General features: G+C 41.8%; 1 protein-coding gene across 1 annotated transcript; it reads right to left on the bottom strand.

The window, feature by feature from the left end:
* Nucleotides 1-24,752, bottom strand: cep295 (centrosomal protein 295). The gene is made up of 29 exons (XM_080731188.1): nt 24,442-24,752; nt 23,280-23,480; nt 22,661-22,785; nt 22,469-22,562; nt 21,825-21,938; nt 21,202-21,342; nt 20,535-20,718; nt 19,169-19,354; nt 18,342-18,602; nt 17,938-18,038; nt 17,587-17,787; nt 17,239-17,315; nt 16,045-17,122; nt 14,776-14,932; nt 14,462-14,629; nt 13,677-13,904; nt 13,239-13,339; nt 12,470-12,563; nt 11,562-11,774; nt 11,109-11,272; nt 9,804-10,446; nt 8,815-9,036; nt 7,962-8,461; nt 3,227-3,397; nt 2,837-2,909; nt 2,195-2,500; nt 1,798-1,894; nt 1,211-1,310; nt 1-927 (listed from the first exon to the last, which is right to left on the bottom strand). Exons 1-29 carry the CDS (start codon nt 24,532-24,534, stop codon nt 886-888), a joined length of 6,135 nt encoding a protein of 2,044 aa, XP_080587314.1. The 5' UTR covers nt 24,535-24,752; the 3' UTR covers nt 1-885.
* Between the last annotated feature and the right edge of the window lie 24 nt (nt 24,753-24,776).

Here is a 24,776-nt window from a genome sequence, read left to right as displayed (position 1 = left end):
CCACCCCTGATGAGGTTGAATCACAATCAAGTCAAATCACCATTTGGCTTGTCAACTATTTTTACTGTATCCATCACTGCTTGATATTGAACTTATAATGCACGAGGGTCTGTCCCCCCCCCCCCCCCCCCCAATTCCTTTTTTCATATAAAAAAATAATAAAATACAACTATAAAAATAAATGAAAAAAGGAATAGAAAAACCCCGCCCCCTCACCCATAAGAACAATATCAGTCTCAAGAACCAAGCATATCTGTTTGTAATTAATCTAACATGGTTAAAATGGAGTTGAAGTTACAATGGGTTTATATAGGACGAAGCGAATGAGTGAGCAGATGCTTACTGGAGTAGTACAGTACCAAAACTCAGTGGGTGAACAGAAGTTTCTTCCCAAAAAAACATATTATACAGTTTACTCTCACTTAAATTGATAAAAAAAAATGTATCCTAAAGTTTGCCAGAATCACTAAACTCAAGAACAGTGAAATGAACTTTTCAGTAAGCAAACACACATTTTTGTATTTTTGAGTGTATCAAAGATGTTTATTAAATTACCATGTATAAAAGTGCTTCTGTTACTCAATATGCTCTTTGACTTGACCAAAGTGGGAAAGAATTTTCCACATTGGTCAAGCATGATGTCATGTTTGCTGCTCCAGAGAATTCACTTTATTCATAAACAGAATTTATTACAAATAAACAATTAATTATGAATTAACTTAAAATAAATGTAGACAACTTAGACACAGCTGTTTGTGCGTAATAATGTCGAATGTATCCAACAGTATTTGCAATAAAAACATTTTATCCAAAAATAAATACAAATATAAAATACATGTACAATAATCTTTCATAAAAAGGTCAAATAAAAAACAATCATATCCGTCATTGCAGAGTCTTCTTAGCTCTGAGTTTCTGTAATGTTTTCTGTGGAGAAATACATTGTGATATCCTTAAGAATATATTCACTGACAAACTATTAAGATTTACAGACCTCTAGTTTGATGGCAACGCTAATGCTTATTGGCAGCATAATTGACAGCTGCCATTTTACATGAAATAGTAGGGTCAATTCTAACGATGATAGACAATATTTGGATTTAAATCCTGCCCAAGTAGCAACAGTACACAACTCAAGGTTATACCAAAGTTCAATATAGATTTACCAGATCCAAAACCTCTGTTCAATTCTCATAAAACAAGAGTTTACCTTGTGGAACTCCTTGGCCTTCAGTCGGTTTTTGGCACAGGCTTCCTGCCTACCCTTCAACTCCTTCTGGCGTTTCACTTCCTCCAGACGGTCATACAACCTGGAGAAAGATGTACAACCATACAGAGGTGAATAGGAGTTCATGCGTCATTCAGCAAGGAATGGCTGGATCAGATAGGTACTTCTCTAGCATAGGGGCACACTATGAGAAAAATAAGACTGGAGTACACTGATCCAATTCACAGCATTTAGAGTAGACCTGCCTGAAGACGAGAAGCCTAAATGCCCTGAAACACTGAAGTGTCAAAAGTGTCCGTGATTCACATTGGAAGCATCAAATTGAAAAAATAAATAAATCAAAAAGAACTTTCAGTCCATCACTCACATTACTCTATGGATTTAAACCCTGAGAGGATATCATTTATATGTTAGGATTAGGATTAAGATGCTGATGTTTTATAAATGTGATCCAACAATTATCATTAAGAGTGGAAAGATTAACTCCCACCAGGTCCATATGTGTACAGATATATTTTTAAATCACCTCATCATCTCTGGGTACTAAAAGGTACCTCAGCAGTAAGTACCTCTGTGTTCTCTGGTGCATCTCTGAAACGTCAAGTTTCCTCTGCTCAGGCGTACAGATCCTCACCTCACCCGCCTTCTTCAGCCTCAAATCACTCACTGAGGAAGAGAGAGATGGGACCAAAGTTAGATTTAACATGGACTGTATAGTAGCACCTGTAGGATTTACCCATTTCCCATTAACTGAGTTTTATGGAAAGGTCAATCCAACTTTCTGTGCTGCTAGGAATACAGCCAAAGCATCATCTCAGAAACTGTAGAACAATCACACTAAAGCCATGGCTAACCTGGCTGTCTGAAAAGATTTTCTGCAGACATTCATTCTATGCAATCTTTCGTGTTCATTTGGCAGATTTGGTCTAAATTACCTCCAATGTCCCCATCAGTAAAACATCTAACCTGGAATAGTAAGTTCTGGCTTCTTGTGTGTGGAATCTGCTAAAGTGACATGGGAAGATGTGTCAGTGGTCGCGTCCTCAGCCTGTCCTGGGATGGACCTGGCTCTGCACGACAAGGACAGAAGGTCCTTGGCTTTGGGCTGTTCTTCAGGTTGGACTTTGACTTCAGTCTGGGCCTCAGTTTGGTCTCTTTTAGCTTTGATTTCTTCCACCCTTCTAGTAGATCTTTGAAGCAGAGCCTGACGTTTCTGTTGGAAGGCCTCCTGTAGTCCCGAAGTGGCGTTCCACTGAAACTCCAGGAGCGTCTCTGTAAATCAAGGAGACATTATCAGTCACATTTACTTACATGTCTTTGCATTACAACAATAATTCACCTTTTGAAGTTAACCAAGCCGAGTTTATTTCCTAAACACAGCATTACAGTAATTTGTTTTAGTCAGGACGAGAAATCAAGAATACAAGACAATTGTGTCAGAAACAGAGGGTACACATTGTTGAACTTGGAAGGAATCCAAGCAAACATCCCCCAACAATAAACTCTAAATATCTGTGACTTAAAACTAAATTAAAGAACTGATGTGAGTTTAAGAGAAAGGAAACATGCTAATGTGATCACATATAGACTAAGCTTTATTAACTTCACCTGTGTGCGGCTGGGTTCTCTTCACCTCAAGGGAAACCACACTCTCCTCTTGTAAATGTTTTGGTTTCATCTCCTAAAAAGAATACCAGTGTTGTAGTGAGAGACTTGTCAAAAAGAATGGGCCGGGGGAAAGTGTCATTCCAAAATCTTACCAAATAGATGACTAGAACATACGAAGAAGGTTATCTAAAGGAACATAATTTGAACTATAAGCTATCTGGGGTGAAACTTATATTTTAATTTAGGATAACAATAATCAGCATTCTGGAAATACTGAACAATGTGGTCTTATTTGTTCCCGACGAATAATACTCATGACCATAAAATCTACTTTTTGGACAACTAAAACTTCAGTGAAAGTCTACATTTAAAACACAATAGTTGTCGGACCTCTTCCATTTGGGCTTGCCGTAATTCCATCCTTTCCTCTTCCCCGAGCTCTTCTTCGTCATGCTCCTTCTCATCAATGGTGGTATCTTGGTCCTCTAGAGTGGTGTCTGTCAGGCTCACCAATGTTAACTGAGATTCCTCCAGGATCCCCTTCTCATTACCGACATGGTCCTGATTGGCGGGTGAGAAATATTCTTTAGCCCAGTCCACGCCATTTATTCACAACGCAACAAGTTGAAACTGCAACCACTTGCCACACAATCAACGAAATGCACCAACCGGGAATGGGTCAATTCAGACCACTGCAATTGGTCACAAGTTGCAACGAGTTGCGTTGTGAATCATTGGTATGGGCTGGGTCATCATACAAATGCAACCCCTTAAAACACACTCCCAACAGAGTAAAAACATATCAATGACAGAGTGGAATTTTAGGTCCCACCCTAATTTATAGTACAGAATAAGACAGAATAAAGCTATAATGGCAGATATGTAATTGTTGTGGGGGAAGTTGCATCAACTAAACTTAGTCCTGGTTAATATCTATGGACCGAATTTTGATGATGAAATATTCTTTGCGAGGATGTTAGGTTCTATCCCCAATTTGGATAGTCATCACCTGGTACTGGCAGGGGATTACAATCTAGTGACCGACCCAGTCTTGGACCGTTCATCCCAGTGTGTATGCAAGTCATCCAAATCAGTTCAAACTATAAAGGCATTCATTGATACACATAAACTCATAGACCCATGGAGGCTTAAAAATCCTGCTAAAAGGGAGTATTCTTTCTTCTCCAATATGCATAAATCATTCAGCAGAATAGACTTCTATTTGGTTGACCCTTTCTTATTGAATATAATTACAAATTGTAAATACAACCCAATCATGATTTCTGATCACGCCCCTGTAAGCCTAAGTATAAGGTTACCAACACAAAGAACAACCCGAACCTGGCGGTTGGATCCACTCTTACTAACCGACTCTGATTTTGTCCAGTTTATTTCAGAACAAATTGTTTTTTTTTTAGAAATAAATACGACAGAGGGCATTTCAGCCTCAACCCTTTGGGAAACATTAAAATGCTATCTTAGAGGACAGATAATTGCTCGCAATGCATATAATAAAAAAAATCAGCGTAAAACTATTGATGAAATGTCGTTAAAAATTAAAACATTAGACGGACTTATATCCGTCTCTCCAAGCCCTGAGTTGATTAAAAAAAGAATAGGTCTACAGACTGAAGTAGATCTTCTAACCACCACCCAAGCAGAGAGGCAAATTTCTAAATCTCGTAGTCGATTCTATGAGGAGGGGGATAAACCCTCAAAATTGCTAGCAAATCAACTCCGTCAGAAAGCATCATCTCATATTATTCCACAGATTAGACTATCTGATGGTTCGTTAACAGAAGATCATCAAATTATTAATAATCAATTTAAAGATTTCTACTCTACATTGTACTCTACAGATCTATCACCAGCTGCTAACCAATTTGATACTTTTTTCTTAAACCTAAACATCCCTACAATTGATCCAGACTCTAAAGTAAATTTGGAGCAGAATCTCACATTGGATGAAATAACAACGGCAATAATGTCCCTTCAGAGTGGAAAAGCGCCAGGTCCGGATGGGTTCCCTATTGAATTTCTAAAAATGTTTAAAGAAAAATTAGCTCCCCTTCTTCTTTCAGTCTATAGAGAAGCACTACAAAATAATATCCTTCCACCTACACTTCGCCAAGCATCTATTATATTGCTATTAAAGAAAAATAAGGATCCATTGGACTGTTCATCATACAGACCAATTAGCTTATCAAATTGTGATGGCAAAGTGCTCTCTAAAGCTATTGCACTTCGTCTTGAAATGATTCTTCCGCCTATAATTTCAGAAGACCAGACAGGTTTTATCCGGGGTAGACATTCCTATTTTAATTTGAGACGGTTGTTTAATATATTATATACTAAATCAGATACCTCACCATCAGAAGCAGTAATATCGCTTGACTCTGAGAAAGCATTTGATAGAATTGAATGGGACTATCTTTTTTATGCATTACACCGGTTTGGTTTCGGCCCACATTTTATTAAACTCATAAAGCTTATATACACGGACCCAACGGCGTCAGTATTTACTAACTCTATTCTATCTGATTATTTTCCCATTAACAGAGGTACAAAACAAGGAGATCCGGCCAGTCCACTGCTTTACGTTTTAGCTATGGAACCATTGTGTATAGCTCTTAGACACTACATACAAGGTATTGCACGGGGTGGCCTAACTCATACCGTTTCCGTTTATGCAGACGATTTATTACTTTATATTACCAGCCCTGCTGTAACCATACCCGAAGTCCTTAGAGTACTGGGAGATTTTGGCAAAATATCAGGGTACAAAATTAATCTGAACAAAAGTGAGTACTTCCCCATTAATAGAAATGCTGAAGATTGTCCCAATCTGCCATTCAAAGTCTCAGCAGACTGCTTTGCATATCTGGGAGTAAAGGTTACCAAATCCTATTTTAATCTATTCGAAGCTAATTTTGCTCTGCTCCTAGAACAATGCAAAGCAGATCTGAAACGGTGGTCTATTCTTCCACTATCCCTTATTGGCAGAACAAATTCAGTGAAGATGAATATAATACCCAAATTCCTATATTTGTTCCAAGCAATACCAATTTTTATTCCACAATCATTTTTCAAGACATACAATCAGATGATTTCTTCCTTTATTTGGAATAACAAACAAGTGCGTATAAGAAAAGAATTTATGGAACGACCAAAGCATTGCGGAGGTCTCTCCCTTCCAAATTTACAAGCATACTATTGGGCTGCAAATTTTAATGCCATCTCTCTATGGCTCAAGCAGTGGAATGATATGGTTCCGGCATGGCTTCAGATTGAAACAAATACAAGCAAACCTCAGTCGCTCTCTGCCTTGCTATGTGCATCTGTACCATCACCAGTTAAAATTAATTCAAACATTATTGTATCTCAGTCATTACGAATTGTGAAACAGTTTAAAAAAAGCCTGGATATTCAGAATATCTCTATTCACTTGCCTATAATAAATAACCATCTCTTCAAACCATCTTTAATAGACAAGGGGTTTCAAATCTGGTATGATAAGGGTATACAGAGTATGTGGGATCTTTATATTGACAACACTTTTGCCAGCTTTGAACAACTATCCCAAAAATTTGGTCTTACTGATATACATTCTTTTCGTTATTTACAAATCAGAGATTTTGCACGCAGAAGTTTTGCCAATTTCCCACATATTCCAACATTAACTTGCCTGGACTCATTATTATTTGTCAACATATCAAAAAAGGGAAGAGTGTCAATGATTTATAATGAAATTATGGAAAGTTGCTACCCCTCCACACAACATATTAGACAACATTGGGAAGATGAACTGGGGGCTCCACTATCAGACAAGGAATGGGACATGGCCCTGTCCAGGGTCCACTCCTCGTCTATATGCTCAAGACACGCATTAATACAATTCAAAGTAATACATCGGCTACACCTTTCGAAAGCTAAACTTGCTAATATATTTCCTAATTTGAGTCCTGTATGTGACAGGTGCAAACAGTCCCCAGCAACCATCTTCCACATGTTTTGGTCCTGTCCTACACTCATTCATTTCTGGTCATCTTTTTTTGATACTATTTCTAGGGCATATGGCTGGAATGTTGTACCATCGCCAATGGTCGCTGTCTTTGGTATATTCCCTGATGGGGGTGATGTGAGGCCCCCTGCACATATACAGAGAGTTGTCTCATTCACTTCACTGCTGGCTAGACGCCTTATTTTATTTAAATGGAAAGATGTAACACCTCCATCACATAATCAGTGGATTATAGATGTTATGCAGAATATCAAGGTGGAAAAAATTAGAAATACTCTCAATGGCCCTACAGGGAGATTCCACATCACATGGGATCCATTTATGCATTTTGTCAACAACTTGCCTGGGCTTGAACCATAACCATAAGTTACTAGGGTCTGTCCTCTTCTTTATTTTTTTTTTTCAATATAGCACACACTGTTTTTTATTATTGTACATATAACTTTGTAGTTTTGTGATGTTTGTCTTGTTTGTAATGTAAAGTTATGGTGTTTGTCATGTTTGTAATGTGATAAGTGTTAATAAAGGGAAAAAAAAAAAAAAAAAAAAAAAAAGAATAAAGCTATAATAAGAAATAATGTGTTTGTAATTAGAAATAATATGTTTTCATTAGACAGAAACAAACACAGTTATACCTTAACCTTAATTACCCCTACATTATGTCCAGTTTGCGTCAGAGCCAAATATCAATTACTAGATATCTAGACACGCTCGGGAAGAAATCACCGAGCGCTATAATCGCGGCCAGATCTTCTCGCAGTGCTTTTCACACAAAACGAGCAAGACCTCGGTGAGCAGCCTGAGGTGCAGATTGCCGTTTTTTGTCAGCGAGCGCCAAAAATGTTCAGCGACAGCACAATAGGCTAAAAAAGTCGGGCAGTGTTTGAGCCCTTATTCGATTTCAAATTAGAACATAATGTAGGGATAATTAAGGTATAACTGTGTTTGTTTCTGTCTAATGAAAACAATTTCTAATTACATTATTTCTTATTATGGCTTTATTCTGTCTTATTCTGTACTGTAAATTCGGGTTGGACCGAATTGTATTTGTATTCCACTTTCTCATGAACTATGCTTATACTGTAATGTAAATCTAACACTTACCACTATTTGTTCCCAGATGTTTTCATGGTTGTATTCGTTCTGAACATTTGTCTCTCTCTCCAGAAGTGATGCTTTTGGGGTTGGTGGACCATCTCCACTAAGTGGTTGACTTGACAGGCTGAGAGCTGCTAGCTCCCCCTCCAGGTCAATGGGAGATATGAAGTCTACAGATTCGTGAGGATGACACTGGGTTATGTCGAGCTGATCGAAGGATTCCTGGAGGGCCGTGTGGCTGGTTTGGGAGAGAGAATGTTCTTCTGCTCTAAGGCGGTCCGGGGAGGGGTCAGACATAACTGAAGGTTCAGCAACTGATCCCACCTCATCTTCCGCTGTTGAATATGTCAAGCGATTGACCACTTCAATAGCCGACTGTTCACTTCCTTCAGGTGAAGTGGTGGGCGTTTCATGTTCAGGAAGGTGAAATGTCATGGAAGGGTCCACCGTCTCGTTGTGAGTGACCTCAGCCAGGAGAGGGTGGAAAGAGTCTGAGGCTGAAAACACTGAAGAAGATGGAGGAAAAGTGTTAATATGGCTCCTCCTAACATTGATAAAGCTATCAATGACAATCTTATTAAAGCACTTTTCAAAAGCAAAGTTACAAAGTGCTTCATGTCAAAGGAGTGAACACCAGAATGCAACCGTACATCGCAAAAACAGGGTAAAATAGCAGCACCTACACAGTTACAATAAAAAGACTGTTTATAGAATAGTTGAATTATTTAAACATTGTAGTTAATTGTATGGTAATGGTATTGTATAGCTAACCATGTGAATTCTTTGTTATAGTTACCCTTGTTGAAATAGTAGAGATTTAACAGATTATGAATCTTGATCTGAATGAAATAACAATTTCAGGTCAGCTCAACATGTGTGTCAAAGTGTCTTATTAGTGACTTGCCTTCACTCCTTTCTGGGTCCAGTTCTGGTGCACGGGTAGAAGCTTGCAAGCTGTGGTCCTGTGGGTCCTGCAGCTCAGAGACAAAGGAACTGAGAGACTGAGCTTCAGAACCTACAACTGGGGCAGATGTAACAGTGACCGGGGCTCCACGCTCAAGATCCACGCTGGTTCCTTCACCTAAGCAGAAAATTAGTTTGATTCAGAAACTTATCTCTCATATCAACTCTCACAAAGACAAACATTAGGTCTCGCGTGTGCAACAACCACTGTCAGGCACTCCATTCTGTTTTTTTCCCTCGTCACAAACAATGATAAATAAAATTATTTTCACCTGTCACAATCAGTGATAAATAAAATAATTCTACCAATTTTACTTGAAACTTTTTTTAGAATGGGAACTTCAGATTACAGTACCTGCCAGAGTAGTCTCGCGTGGCCAGACTGTTGCCTCCGCGATTTGGGCAAATGCTCCCGGCATACAGTCTGGCAAACGGATATAGAAACGATGAGTGCGAGATAAAGCGGATGTGACGCAACCGCTCCCTTGGTGCAGTAGCAATAACATGTCCTACTGGAAGCGTTATGTCTCCTTTCAATATTTTTGGGGCCGTTATTTCATCTTTCTCTGGTGTTATTGGTGTTACTTCCATGATGTTTTCAAACGTTTTCTTAAACTAAACACCCATAACAAGAATAGGCCGCTCGAATGACTTTGTCTGAGCTATTGTGTTTCTGTTATGTTTCCAATGGGACTACAGTTCAGTGCAGCAGCAGCAGCAGCTACTTCCGATACTCGCCGTTCGGGAGCTGCCGTTCCAGACTCTAATTTCGGAGATTGTGGAATAGTTGTCTGTCACCAGAGTGACTGGTAAAGCAACAAAAACATTTTCAAGGACTGCTGTTAATTTCTGTATACAGCCATAAATATACCGGCCCTCCTTTACCTGAACTTTCACTCCTCTGGACCGCAGACTCATCCAACACCCCTAACAGTGGTCTCATGCTGCTCTCCTGTCCTTCATCCAACCACACAGAGGACTGCTCCAAGTCCAACTGACCAATCAGCTGGCCAGCATAGCCTTTCTGTGCTCCACTCAGGCCATGGGACGCTGACTGGTGGGAGAGTCGGCCTAGTATACGACTCAGAGTGGAGTCCCACCCACCTTGGCCCGTTCTTACAGAGACTGATTGACCTGGTAGTGAACCAATCATGGATGAATGAGCCGTCGGTTGACCAGGGGACGGACCAATCATGGTCGAATGAGCCGACGGTTGACCTGGGGGCGGACCAATGATCGACGAATGAGCTGATGATGGTTGATGCGGGGGAGGACCCATAACGGATGAGAGCGCCGACTGTTGGCCAGTAAGTTGCTCTATGGTCGAGTCCCTCTGGTCTGAGACTAGGCAGGATGATTGATCTGCTAGTTGGCCAATGAGTGGCATGAAAGACAGGCAGGAGGACTGATCTGCGAGCTGGCCAATGAGTGGCCTGAAAGAGGTGTCCTGCTCTTGGTTATCAGCCAGTGAAGAGGCATCATGGCCCGTGAAGCGATCCAAGATCTGGTTGACCGTGTTGTCCCATTCCTGAAAGACAGAGAAAATGACATGCTATTGTATCATCAGCCACTTTAGATAAATAATCCTTGTGACCAGGGGCGTCACAAGGGGGGGGGGGGAGTGGGACTGAGTTACTAGGGCCCAATGTGGAGAGGCCTTCATTATTTTATACTTTAGCTATTGAAAAATACCAGATATACAAGCTCACAGCTGCAAGCTTGTAGATCTGCTATTTTTTAAAAGTCGTGAAAATGTGTCCAAATCTTTGAATTATGTATTTTTTAAGGAACATTTATAACTCAAATTTTGCTACTGGGGGATCCCGGGAACTAAATATTTTGAGATGGGGGTCCATGGCCAAATACATATCATTTTGGGGGTCCTTCACGTGAAAAAGTAAAAAAAAAAAAAAAAAAATAGCAGATCTACAAGCTTGCAGCGTGGCACTCGGTGCCTCGCTGTGAGCTTGTATATCTGCTATTTTTCAATAGTTAAAGCACAAAATAATGCATAATAATGCGTTCCCGGTCTAAATGGGTTAAACCCCCTCCCCCTATGAAGAACATTCATGGGGGGCCCGCAGTGAATCCTTGTACTCAGGGCCCAGAATTTGGTGCGACACCCCTGCTTGTGACTAAATCAGCTGTGAGTGATGTGTCCACATCATGGGAGAGAACAAAAAAACACACCAAGACATGTCTCTGTGCAACTGAAGGTGTTTCTGAGGGGACAGACTGGGAGTCTACAGGTCCCTCCTCGTTGCTTCCCCCGTCTGGGTCTCCAGTCCATGACTGCTGGACCGCTGAGGAGCTGGTTTCCTCCATATAGGAGGCACCTCTGTCTGGAGAGGACACTGGTGATGAAAGCAAGAGGGACACTTGTAAGATGTCAAAAATGTATTGCGAAAAATATTTGTGTAGCATTCATTATGGTACAAGGAATACACAAACATTCAGCAAAATGCGCAAAAGAGAACAAAATATGCCAAAGAGGCACAAAAATACAGGTCCAGGCACACACAAACTACACCCTATATACATACTATAGAGGGCATAAGTGCTAAACCAAAATAGTGGAAATGATCAGTAGGCAGGAATCTGGCATCGGTCAGGTTCTTGTAAACTGCAATCAAGCATTCCCACCTGTGCTGAAGGAAAAGTCGAGCTCTCGGGTGTATTTATCGATGATACGATGGATGCTGCTGTCATGGAACAGGGAGTCTGTGGCTGGACGAGGAGTGCCCAATGCCGATTCCTCCTGAGAGGAAAAGCTTTCTCTGGATGTCGGGGTGAAATTTAGAGAGTCTGCACCCGCTCCTCTTTCAGCACCAGGCCTGGCTAGATGCTGGGAGGCATCTGTAGGGAGGTGGAAGGCAAAACATACATTTTGGGCTATACATTAAAACCCATTTAGAACGGGTACACATTATTGTGTATCATCATTATTTTATGCTTTAACTATTGAAAAATAGCAGATATACAAGCTCACAGCGCGGCACCGAGTGCCGCGCTGCAAGCTTGTAGATCTGCTATTTTTGAAAAATTGTGAAAATTAGAATTTTGACCCGATTCTATAAGATTTTTTGAAAAACCTATGTTTCTATGTCAGCAATCTGGCCAGCCATCGTCAAAGAAAAGGTCCTTTTCACTTAACTGGAGCTCAGTTAGTCTCTTCTTGAGAGACTACTATGTCAGTGGTTCTCAAACCTTTTCATGTGAAGGACCCCCAAAATTATATTTATTTGGCCACGGACCCGCATCTCAAAATATTTAGTTCCAGGGACCCCCCAGAAGCAAAATTTGAGTTACAAACGTTCGCTTTGAAAATACATTATATTCAAAGATTTCCACACATTTTCACGACTTTTTCAAAAATAGCAGATCTACAAGCTCGCAGCGTGGCACTCGGTGCCGCGCTGTGAGCTTGTATATCTGCTATTTTTCAATGGTTAAAGCATTCAATAATTCTAGGCCTAAATGGGTTAAGTGTAGCAAGACAAACACGCAAGCATTATTACCACAGATTCACGGTTTTTGTTCTTTTCCCTCACCTGAATGGGCAGAGTTTTGTTCGGGATCAGAGGTGGTGTAGCTGCCAGTGGAGATGGTGGCGGAGAAGTCTGGGTCAGGCAGTCTAAGAGTAGACTGAAGACACAGGTTTAGTAAGGCATTTTTTATAGTTTATCATACTTCTATTAACTTGCTCTAGTTTTGTTTCATAAGTATCTTAACTTGAAAGAGAAATTCATCAGGACGTTCAAGTTCATGAAGTTTTACGACATGTACAAAAACACAGACTGAGCTCAGTTCAAGTGTAGAAACCCTCATAAAAGTGTATTTTAAATACACTTCAGGTACATATGTTTACATCATCGCTCAGCACACTTGGACAAACACACCAACACATACACATTCCAAAGATACACACAGACAAAGGCAAACTTTCTACACAGGCACAAACCAACACAGGCGCGCACACACACATGCATGTAAACACACAAAATGCTCCTCAAGCATAATCATCGACCAGTGTCAGGTACTCAGATTTGGCTATTTTCATCATTGATCCACACAGTGGTGAACCTCAGAGGGAGACAATACATGAACTACAATATGTGCAAGGCTACAAGCCACTACTACACAATGAGAGTGTATGACATTCATCAAGTGACTAAAGTGAAGTATTCCCCTTCCCTTCATTGTGTACTATTGTTTCTTGGCTTGTAACCATTCAGCTCTCTAGCAGAAGCCTTTGAATAGGCATGAAGAAGAGATGGAAAAGGTAGTGCAGAATACTCAGCACAAAGTTGGTGAACTAACCTCTATGGGGGATTTGCAGCAGTTGATAGTAGCACCCATATAAGAAGTTCCACCTCTGCTCGAGTCAGAGGAGGACAGAGAGACATCTGGAGGGAGTGATTCTGAAACACAATATGTTTAGGAGTGAGTGGCAACTTCCCTGCCAACGAGTACAAATACATGATCAAAATCACGTTTATTTGGAAAGTACAACAAACATACTGTAAATGCATTTGCAGTGGCGACACATGTGCAGAGTACACTGAAGCAGGGTTTCACATACATACATGTAAGAGACACTTGTGTTCCCACTTTCCATGTTCCCACTAACATCCATCTAGCAATCGTTACCTCATCATCCAGAGATAGTAGAATACTATCTGACTGAAGCCATGTACCATTTTTTCCCACACCCTTGTTAACCTTTTGGGACAAGTCAGCTTTTAACATTAACTATACCAGATTCTGGCGAGGTCCCCGCCTCCATCAGCAGTCTCTGTCGCCAGGAAATCTTGCTGGAACTTGAGGCTGACCCTGAGGCTGACTCGGAGTCAGTCCCTCTCCCAGCAGACTGATCCCCTCTGCTCGAAACAGAGGAAGTATGGAAAGACCACTGAGAAACCACTGAGGTCTCTGGTTCCTCCTCTGGGTATGTATATGCTGGCATATTTACATTGTCCTCCGGACCTGTGGACGAACACAAAAGGGAACCATTAAAGACATATAGTACCTTTCAATGGGACGATGTTCACTATAGAATAACCCATGCAATCCATTCTGATCACTGAGAAATTAAAAAGCAGTGTTTGGAGCGTGGGTTTGTTTGTTGTTGTAATGGTTTATGTTAATTGTGTTCAAGCATTCAGCTTGATCAGAGACGTTCAGCTGTGCTTATAATACAAGTCATTGCTATGTTGCAACCGGGAAGCGAATGAATCCGCTCAATGTGATATTTAGGCAATTTGGGGCGCTAACAGAAGTTTCAAGGCATTTAAATAAAATGTGAAAAAACAATGAAGAGTGTCTCTTCCCTCTTTTTTGAGACCTTCATCAGATAATGGTTTGATGGTCTAGTGGTCTTTATCTCCTGAACATCTCAGACTGAATATGGCATAATAATACTTGCATAATAAACCACTGAGCACTGCTCCTCTATAAACTATGACTTTTATTTAATGCAGCAACTCATCTGAACAGTTGCTTGAGCAGAACAAATAACAATAGTAGGCTATCTCTTGGCTCACCAGTGACAATGCTGGCATCGACTGGAGTCTCCACTTCCTGAATGGCACTGAGCTCATGTTGTGATGGGATCTCCATGGTGCCCAGCCTGACCCGGGCCACTGGGGGTTTTGTTGGCCGAGGAGGGAGGTGTGGTGGTGGGGCAGCTATATCAGCCAGGGTGGTGGGAGCTACAGAAAATGAGAAATCAAGAGAATTATGCAATATTTAAAAACTGAAATTCCAGTACAATTCTCAATCAAACAATTGACTTTTTGGCATTTTGGCATGGGAATTTAAGGGAAACTAGCAGGAAAGAAACACATGAATCGCTTACCACTGGTGGGTGGCTGGCTATGTGCAGTGTTGTCTTCTTGTAGATGTGACAACGAGCCTCCACTAGCATCCTCCATTGCTTTGAGCAGGGATGACAGAAGTCTGAGGCGCATCGCACCAATGTCTTCTGAAACTTCGTCGACAGCCTCTGGAGCAGGCTATGGGGATAAAGTAGTGGACATTTTACCAACATGCTTCAAATGAAATTAGACCCTATAACAGACTTAATCACTTTTGAATAGAAGAACATAAAGGTGTCCTTGTGACATTGGAGACAACTTAAAGTTATACCATGTAACTTTTTTTTATAAAACAAATCTTAAAATTGTCCTAACTGTTAAATCGCTAAAGTTTTAGAGCACCCACTCCGTTATTTTCAGCTTCTGAAGCCTTCTCTTTATATGTTTTCTATGAGCCGTGAGGGGGGGAGAATTTCGCGGCAAAATGACGTAATCTGCATCATCTGTATCCACGAGTTTCCAACGCCCCATAGTGCATTGCGCAGACGTCTGCACAGAGCTTCCGTTGCCGATTTACAAGCTCACAACGGGTTGCATCTGCGACGCGACGTGAGCTTGTATGTCTGCTGTTAAACCCGGAAGTTTGGTCCCGATAGTCTCCAGTAAACTCCCGCGGAAACTTGTGGATACGTTGTGTTTACATTGGCCAATCACATCGCAGATCATACACACATGATACACTACCGGCCAATTACAGTGCATCTTGCGTCTTTTCAGGAAATAGCTTGCTTCAACAGCTTTGTTTACGCTGGTCTAGAAGTCTAGCATGTAGCTCCCCAACCGCTGCTCGTAGAGGGACACGGGAGACCTCATTGAAAGAGGCGAGGCGGACGCGGTGGTCTGACGGCCCGGTCCGCGGCGAAAAACAGACGAAAAAAGCAGACGCGACCGCGTTTTGCTATACTGCTACAGACCACTAGTTGAGCAACTTACACAGTATAGCTTTAAATAGTAGTGGTTTGGGAGGAAGAGCTGCAGTCTGGGAAGTGGGAACTGGATATTTTCAGATTAATTCCTTGAGCAAGACACTGAACCCCTAATGCTGAATTCACAATTCAATGCATGGAACAGTGAAGGGATCAACTCTTTCAATTCTGCGAATGAGCCCTGGTCTGGAGAGGAGCATGGCCAATGCCAGATCATCATCATTTTACCAATATTTTGTCAAAAAGTATAAAATCACTTTTGAAAAACTGCAGCAAACTGTATTTTAACAAATGTTGATGAAAAACAGACATTGTCCCAGTCACCTGTGCATCAGTGTTGAGTAGCGCCTGCAGAGCCTCCCTTTGCCTTCTCATCTGCTCCCTTTCCTCCTCTTGCCTCTGTCTCACCTCCTCCCGCTCCCTCTGCTGCTGTGAAACGGCCTCCCTCTGCAGCAGCACCCGACTATGAGCCTCCTGCAGCTCTTGCCTCTGCCTTTCCAGATCATCCTCCCTGGCCAGCGGTGACGTCGGCTGGGGAAAGCTTTGCCCACAAACCCCAGCCTGTGTTGGTGGACGTGTAATACCTTGGGTAATGGCTTGGACAGGAGGGAGGGTAGGTTGGAGAGCGATACCCTGGGCTGCTGGATGGATTGTGTGTGGACTGCGGCCTGGGTAGGCTGTGAGGGTGACTGGAGAGGGTCTTAGTCGCTCAGGAGGACAAAGTTCCAGTTCCCTCTGCAGCTGTGCCGTCGCCTCCCTCTGTGCTAGCACACGACTATGAGCCTCCCGTAACTCTTGCCGCTGCCTCTCCAAATCACACTCCCTGGCCACCATTGACATAGGCTGGGGGAAGGCCTGTGTTGGTGGGTGTGCAATACCTTGGTTAATGTCTTGGACCGATCGGAGGGTAGATGGAAGAGGAATACTGCAGGCTGAAGGGTGGCTTGTGAGTGGTCTGTAGTCTAGGGAGGATGAAGATGCTCTCAGTCTCTCAGGGAGATGTTCTGTGACTCTCTCATTTAGCCAAACAGCGTCCGGGGCTTCCAATAGCATTGGTCGGGATCTGGTGTCAACAACTTCACCAGGTCCTGAATTCCAACCAGGACCAGAGAGTGGGGGAGACAATGCCACATATGTTGACCCTCTGGTAGGGATTTCCACTGGGACCTGGGTGTTACAATTTGCCCCAGCAATGAAGGGTAGCATTGTGGAGCCATTCGTAGGCTGCAAATGGGGTACTAGTAGGGGTGCAGGTTTTTCAGTGCTATGGGAGGAAAGGTGAACAAGTCCCGGAGCTACAGCTCGGGACAGCGCTGATCTGGCAGCCATGTTACGAATTTGAAGACTCCGCTGGTATTCTTGCAGTCGCTGGCGAGCCACTTCCAGTGATCGTTTGTGAACTCTAAACTCAGGACACACATTCAAACAAAGATTCAGAAAAACACATACAAATACTTTATATACATTATTTGGCTGACCACACAGATGAGAACACTAGCCAGTAGATTGAAAACACACTTATTCTGCTCTAGGAGACGCTGCTGGTATTCTCTGATCCTTGTGGTGTGGTCATTTTCAGCTGCTGTAGCCATAGACTGCAGAAGAAAAAACAAGTAAAAACATAAAGTCAAGCTTAAAAAAAAAAAATACAGTATAGTACCCAAATAACATTTTTGGCTGACTTACATGGTTACTAGATACCGAATCCGATAGTAATACATTTTGACAAAGTCTAGATACCGAATCTAATAGTAATACATTTTGACTAAGTCTATATACCGAATCCGATAGTAACACATTTTTGACAAAGGTCTTCTTAGTCAAAACAAAGGTGGTTATAAAGGATGTTGAGATGTGTGTGTCTACCTCAGCATCTGCTCCGGGGGTGAGATCATGGACACTAGGTACTTCCGCTCGGCAGACAGGTCGGTCCTGGGTTACAGCAGCCTTCAGGTTCTCTCTCTCCTGCTGGGCTTTTAACAGTTCCTGCTCCAGCCGCGTCTTCTGCTCCTCTAGCTCCTGGAGTAAAGCTATCTGCTGCTGCTTCTCCATCTCTAGCTCCTCTTCCTGGAAGACAAAGCAGCATGCTTCCTATTTATCTCAACATTATCTTAGATTGACAATCATAAAGGGGGTAACTGGCAGCAATGTTAGCCAGTAAATCAACAAGACACCAATCAGTGCACATCTGTGACTTGAGTCTGAATGGGCACAAACCCTTTTCTGTCGCTCCAATTCAAATTCCTGCATCTGGTTTGCTAGCATGTCAGGAAGAATTAACGTCCCCGCCACAACAGTCTCCTCTGTAGTCTCCAATGCTGGTTAGATTAAAAAACAAAAACATATTATTCACTAAAGCAATCAACTATCAACTTGGCACTCAAAGAAAGCACAATTACAAAGCGCTTGACGAACAAATAAATAGAAGAATAAAAGGAAGATGAAATAAATAATGTTTTTTTTTTATTATCTTTTTATACTTTTTATTGCAATGATTTCAATTCATAATTCACATTTTATGTCCATAGTTGCAATAATTTTCTTTAAAAACAGCCTTTTAAAAAAATAAATAATGTTTTTAAAGGCTGAGTTACAAAAAGATTTGATCCTAGTAGATGTACCTGGTGGTGAGTGGGAAGGCAGAGGGAGCTTGTGGCTGGCAGTGCGTGGTCGCACTCTCTCAACACTGGACAAAGAGCCTGTGTCGATAGTGGAGTCCCGTTCGGGTACCTGATCATCAGTGGGGGTTGGTGGCGGGTGGTCACCAGTGGGGACGATACTTGCTTCGCTGCTCCACTGGTGGTCCCTTTGGGTCCTGATGCGGCTCAGGAGCCTCTGCAACGCCCGTCTGGGAGCAGGCCTCGTTGGCCTGGAGGGCTCCCCTACAACACCACAGTCAACATTTAACCGTCAGGATTGATTACTCCAAGTTTCCATCCTACTCGATCATTAACCTACAGAGTATGTTACACATTATTGTTGGAATGTCAGTAATCTTAGGACAGATACATGAGTAGCTGTACATGCATTTCAAAATGGCCAAAACCCATAGACAAAAGAAATCAATCACTTTTCCTTACAACATGTCGAATAGGTGGTCTGAAGACTCACCTATTCAGACTTCACCGTAGCCCATAGCACTTACCGTAGCACTTGCCTACTCTCAAAGACCATAAATGTAATTTAGATAGCATTGTTCATTTTTATGTTATAAATCGTTATGACGTTTCTACTGAATAGGTCCTTGGTCTACCTGTTTCTCTTAGATTTGCCTACTATTTCTTCCCATTTGATGTATTGATGTTGATGTATTACCTTGCTTATTGTAAGTGGCTCTGGATTAAGTGCATCTGCTAAATGCTTAAATTGTTCATGTCATTCAAACAACCATGCTGATATGTCGCCGTCAGTATGAAAGCTACCATGTGTTACCAGCCAAGCTCTTTACCAAGTACAGATGTTTCTTGCCCCATGCGTCCTGTCTGCTCCTGATCAGGGCCCGTCTCTTCTGTTCCAGGGGTTATTTCCACTGAAGTGGTGACATCGTCCAGGGTCAGGTCCAGGTCTTGGCTGTCTGTGGACAGGGCCGGCAGGGGCTCTGGCACCAGCTGGAGTACCAGGTCACCTTTCACCCCTGGGTGGATACAAACCACATGGAAAGGTAAGGCTCCATAAAATACCACACAAGCAGGGTAAACCCTAGTTCACCATGTGTTAATAACCATCCGGGCCTTGTAGACTTGTTAGTTTGTACGTGAACTAAATCCAGACCACAATATTGTATTATGATATACATCTGTTATTACGCATTTGTTTCAAATCTTCAACAGACTATAAAATGGTAATAAATACCTAAAGACACGTAGTGACACTAGCGAGCTGTAAAAAAAAAATCACACTCGTGTGAATTGAGCGGTGGAGGCTGCGTGTGTGTGTGTGTGTGTGTGCGGGCGTGAATGTGAGTGTGAATGTGAATGTGAATGTGTGTGAGTGTGCCTGGCCTCAGTGGCCTGAACAACAGCGCCCCTCCCTTAACTCATTGAGTGCCTATCCCAAACTAGTTCGGGATTATTATCGCATCCCAGAGTGCCTATCCCGAACTAGTTCGGGATATAAAAAAAAAAAAAAAAAGAAATTGAAAAAAATTTTTTGGATTTTTTTTTTTTTGGACCCCATCAAATCTAGTGAACATGATTTCAATCGCGATTTTGCATGTTCCACCCCCATACAACCCCATCTAACATACAGGGCAGCCATTTTTGTTTACATAACATGTAAAACATAATGGCTATTATCTCAAGAATGCCTGAACGGATTTCCAATCGGATTTTTTTGTTTGAAAGCTGTGAACAAACTGCACAAATCCACTCCAATGCAATCCAGGATTGCATTGGATTTTTTAGAGCTCATTCTTCTCTGTTTTTTTCCCATGCATGAGGTGTGCAAGGTTTAATCGTGGCTAAATTGCCGAAAATAGATCTTCTAAAATGCTTGGTAGCCAATAGCTAACTTCAAGCTAACTTCATTCTCTTCCTGTACATGCACAAAGGAAAGTGTTCTGGCAAGTCATGGCTCCAGGGCTTGGGCATGCATTACCAGCATATCTCTATTATTCTATGGCCACTGGGCGCCCTCTAGTGGTGATAGGGTGGCACTAAATGAGTTAACATGTGTGGTCAAAAAAGGTACTTCAGGCTACAGACAGACAGACAGACAGACAGACAGACAGACAGACAGACAGACACACACGGCCACGCTATGGAGACGGTGTGACCACCGCTCAAAAAGGTTCCCGGGTAAAAACTTATTCTTACTCCTCTCTCCTGTGTACATGTCCTCGAAGGCAAACTCCATCTCCCTCTGGCAGTCAACCATGAACTCCTGTCTCTTGTACAGAGGCTGGAAGATCTGAGCAGGCATCTGGGACACCTGGCGTCTTCTTCTCAGCAGGTCTGTCTGCTGCATGTGTTCCAGCTCGGTGAGGAAACGCTCACGGTCCTTGAGAAGAAAAGGGCGTTTGCATGCATTTTTACATACAGTATGCAAGACTGTGGAAGCAACAGCAATGTAATATGCTATGTAATAACATTACATATGTAATACATATATTACATTACAATGTAATATATGTATAACATTATACTGGAAAGAAATAAAAAGAACCAAAAATGTAACAAGACAGAAGTACCGTTTAAAAGTACAGGCAAGACCCAGAAACCTTCAGTAAAAGGTATGTTTGCAGCTAAACAAAAACCTTAGGAGTAGTGGGTAATGTGTTAGTGAATGTCAAGACAATTCAGATAATTAGATCAGTATATTAATGGGTACAGTATGGCAGTATGGCAATAGTATACACAATGCCAGTGGGAAAAGCTCTAAATGTAATGAATGCTATTTGTTAGAAATCCCCTAAAAGGTACAGTATATGTTATGTTGTGCTGGGAGAACTGTGCAACAGCAGCACTGCGTCTCTGATGGTACCTGTGTGAGGCGTTCTCTTCTCAGGGCATGCTTTCCTCTCAGACGAGCCTTCTCCAGCTGCTCTCCTCTCTCCCTTTCAGCCTCCCTCCCCAACTCCTGCAGCCTCTGTGCCTCCTGCTCTGCCATCTCATGGGCACTGGGCTGTAGAATCATCAATCATTTTTAGGCGTCTCTCTCTACCTCTGGGTCACTTTACGTACATTTAATATGCAATAATATGAGGAAAGGTAATTCATTTCAAATGACGTGTTACTACATTGTATTTGACAGGTGGATGCAGGTGGATGATGCTCTGTGTTACATCTGCTGGATTTGTCATACTGTACATGTCAGAAATCAGGATGAACTAAGCGATTTAGATGGCTTATTTTACAGATCTCACTTAAAAGGGAAGAGTTAATTGTTCAATAGTAAAAAGTATTGCTTTATGCCAGAGCTTTAAAAGAATTCGGGTCTGTAGGATCAAAGCCTTTTCCATGTTGATTCGTCTTAACAGTAAATACAAAATAATCCATTATAATGAATTTCACTGGTCAATACTTGGTTGAAATATAATATAGATACATTGAGGCGATAGTGGATATACAGTACTTTGCAACAGACATTTCAGCTTCAAGACGTACCTGTGTTTCCTCATCCTCCCTATCCACAGTGGTCTCAGGCATGTGGTAGTACGTTGCAGAAAAGGAGTTCACATCAGATTTCTTCACTACATGCTGTTTCTTGGGGTCTATATTCTGTTTGAACAATAGAGAGTAATTTTAATAATACCAAACAAACAAACAAACCACCACCTGACATGCTACCTTTTCAGCATATAAATGGACTAATCCTATGCTTCTGAGAATAGAATTTGAGGTGACAGTTAGTGCCCCCTGAGTGTCACTGTGCCTTTTGTGATTTATTGAATACCAACAATAATCACGCCAAAATAATCCCATTTATGTGTTCAGTCCAAAATATTTGAGATTTGTTTTGTCCCCATATCACACTATAGTACTACTACTACTACTATATAGTACTACTTTCTTTCTTTCTTTCTAGATAAACTATCCAGACTATAAATAGGCAATTTACTCGACTAATACTGTAGGTCAAGCTTCACATGACATTCTGCCTATCCAGACAATAAATAGGAAACCACACTCGTAATTTCCCAGAATTGCATCGGTTTAATGTAGAATCTAATATTGTCACTATTAACAGTAGGCTTATGCTACCATGTCATTCTAAACCCAGTTTTGCCAATGGGAGCCTGGCAGATCACCTCAATGGGGCGCAGTGGAGGCGGTGGGAGGCTGGCCACTTCTTTTGCCCTCTCCTTTTCAGCCTGCAGCGCCTTCCTCCTTGCTTTTATGAAACTATGAAAGGGGAGAGCACAGCACACACCTACATTAGCCTTGTACAACTGAAATGCAGCCGGACATGAAATAACCCTTGTCTAGACTGTAATGCTCACCGGGTTTGCTCCTCATAGTCTTTTAGTCTCTGTGATTTGAGCTCTTGCAGGGCCTCTCTGTAACGCTCTTCTGCCTTCGCTTGATTCTCCTCTTCCCTCTGAGCTATCGCTGCCCAGTCAGGTTCCTGGCTCAAAAAGATGTTTAAAAAAAGAAAAAGCATAGTTGAGGGATCTAATCATAAATAATTCATATATATTTTATGATGCCATCATGCAACATGACGTTTCTACCGATGATTAAACAGTAAAATATGTTAATTCATCCATTCGTATCTCCAAGAACAACAAATGTGACCTAAATGGAAGTTTTCTGGTCTGTTTGATTACATGTGTATGCTCAAGAGTTAAATTAACACTTAAAGCATCTCCATAGTATCTCCGAAACCCAACTTTCGCTCGGTGAGTTATGACTTTCCGACGTGCAGATTTCCGAAACTCTAATTCGGTGTAATGCTTTTCAGAATTCGTGAGTGATGTCAATTTGTAGTCGAACCGGACCTTTCAGACAAAAAGTTCGGTTTCGGACAAAGTATGGACAGACAGGCCTTTACGATTTGGAGCTGTGCACTACCAGTCCAGGACTCATATGATACACCGTCTCAATCATCATGACGTTTACATTTTCTTTTGCACTCCTGTGGCCCTGTCCGAGCTGTTCCAGGCTCTGCTGGTATAACTTCTGCAGGGTCTCTATCCTCTCCCTCTTCTGACGCTCCCAGTCGCTCCTCAGCTGATCCTCCAGGTTCTGCAGCTCCCTCTCCCGCCTCTGCTGCACCGCGCTGCGGATGTGCAGTGCGATGTTCCGCTGCTGTTCACGCACCTGCGTGGACATCACCACCAAAGGGTTGTCAACTCATTATTGAACATCAGCAGAAATGGTTGAAGCTGCACTTTTAAGTGGGGTCAAGGGAAAATGACAAATCTGTGGCCTGTGGGGAACCCTAACTGACAAAGAGTATTGTCAAATGGGTCCGTGGCCAAATGTATATCAATTTGGGGCCGGGGTCCTTGACATTAAAATTTATGAACCAGATAGTAAGTGCTTTAAAGGGTGCATTGAGTCAATGCTTGCAACAAAGGGGGCAGAGATGAGAAAATGATACACCTTTAATGCATCCAGAGAGAATAACATTACCTAACATTACCTAAAAGCCCAAAGCTTATTTGTGGTCTTTATCCTTTTTTGATCTGGTATCAGTGAACTGTACTGTACAGTCGTGGACAAAAGTATTGGCACCCATGTATTTGTTTAAAAAAAACACAACACACAATCGTCAATATTGCGCACAGTAAAGGAACATCAAGGTCTCTGGAGATGGACTTGGAGCCTTCAGATTGTCCATGTTTGGCTGCAATCTGACCTCCTGACAATTCTCTCCTTTTTTGTTTGGTCCATTCTCAGTGTGTGACACAAAACAGCAGAATGGGGGCTTTACTCCCTTTAAACTGGGTGGATTAGTGGTTACTAAAGATTTAAGTCAACTTGGACTCACCACAGGTAAGTTCCAAGTGAATAGACTGCTTGAAATGTAAGTACAGTGTATTTAAGACAGTATTTATGCAAATTTCTGTGTATGAGCTAGGATTCTGAATTTATTAGAGTTTTATGTTGTTGTTCCTCTGCAAATCAAATAAGCCAAGCTTCAGGAAGATGTTTTAATTTTTCTGTTTTACAAAAGCAAGGTGCCAAGTTGCCAACACTACTTTTGTCCACTATACTGTGCTGTACCTTTTCCTATACAAACTTCTAATAAGGTATTCAATCAATAAATCAATCAAACCTGTTGTATTCGTAATTTTCTCCTCCTGTCATGTTCCTCTCGTATGAGTTGAGCCTCCTCGTTGGGACTCAATCTGACCACTTTCCTCTTCATGTTGAACACATTCTGACAGGACTTCAAAACAAAGAGCTCTGCTGCAGACAGTTAGCTGCTTAGCTTGGTACAGCTAACCAGCAGGTGCACTCATTTCACAGTCACACAGACATTTGTTTCAATGACACACACATGCATTCTTAAATATTATGAAATAGAAAACGCGAGTAAAAAAAACAGCAACATACAAAGTGCAAATGGGAGACAAAAGGATTCACAGAAGTTTGGTTTGTATCTACTAC

The sequence above is a fragment of the Nannobrachium achirus genome (assembly GCF_963921795.1).
Source record: "Nannobrachium achirus genome assembly, chromosome: 8".
NCBI lineage: Eukaryota > Metazoa > Chordata > Actinopteri > Myctophiformes > Myctophidae > Nannobrachium > Nannobrachium achirus.
This window is presented reverse-complemented; position numbering and strand designations above follow the sequence as displayed.

Bases quoted from the DNA above. Each gene is read 5' to 3' on its own strand.
- cep295 (XM_080731188.1), bottom strand. From the start codon at position 24,534: ATGAAGAGGAAAGTGGTCAGATTGAGTCCCAACGAGGAGGCTCAACTC. The intron at 20,719-21,201 runs GTACCATCAGAG...TTTCTTCTCAAG, and splicing joins GAAGAGAACGCCTCACACAG to GACCGTGAGCGTTTCCTCAC. The intron at 13,340-13,676 runs GTATAGTTAATG...ATTGTGTTTCAG, and splicing joins GGGGACCTCGCCAGAATCTG to AATCACTCCCTCCAGATGTC.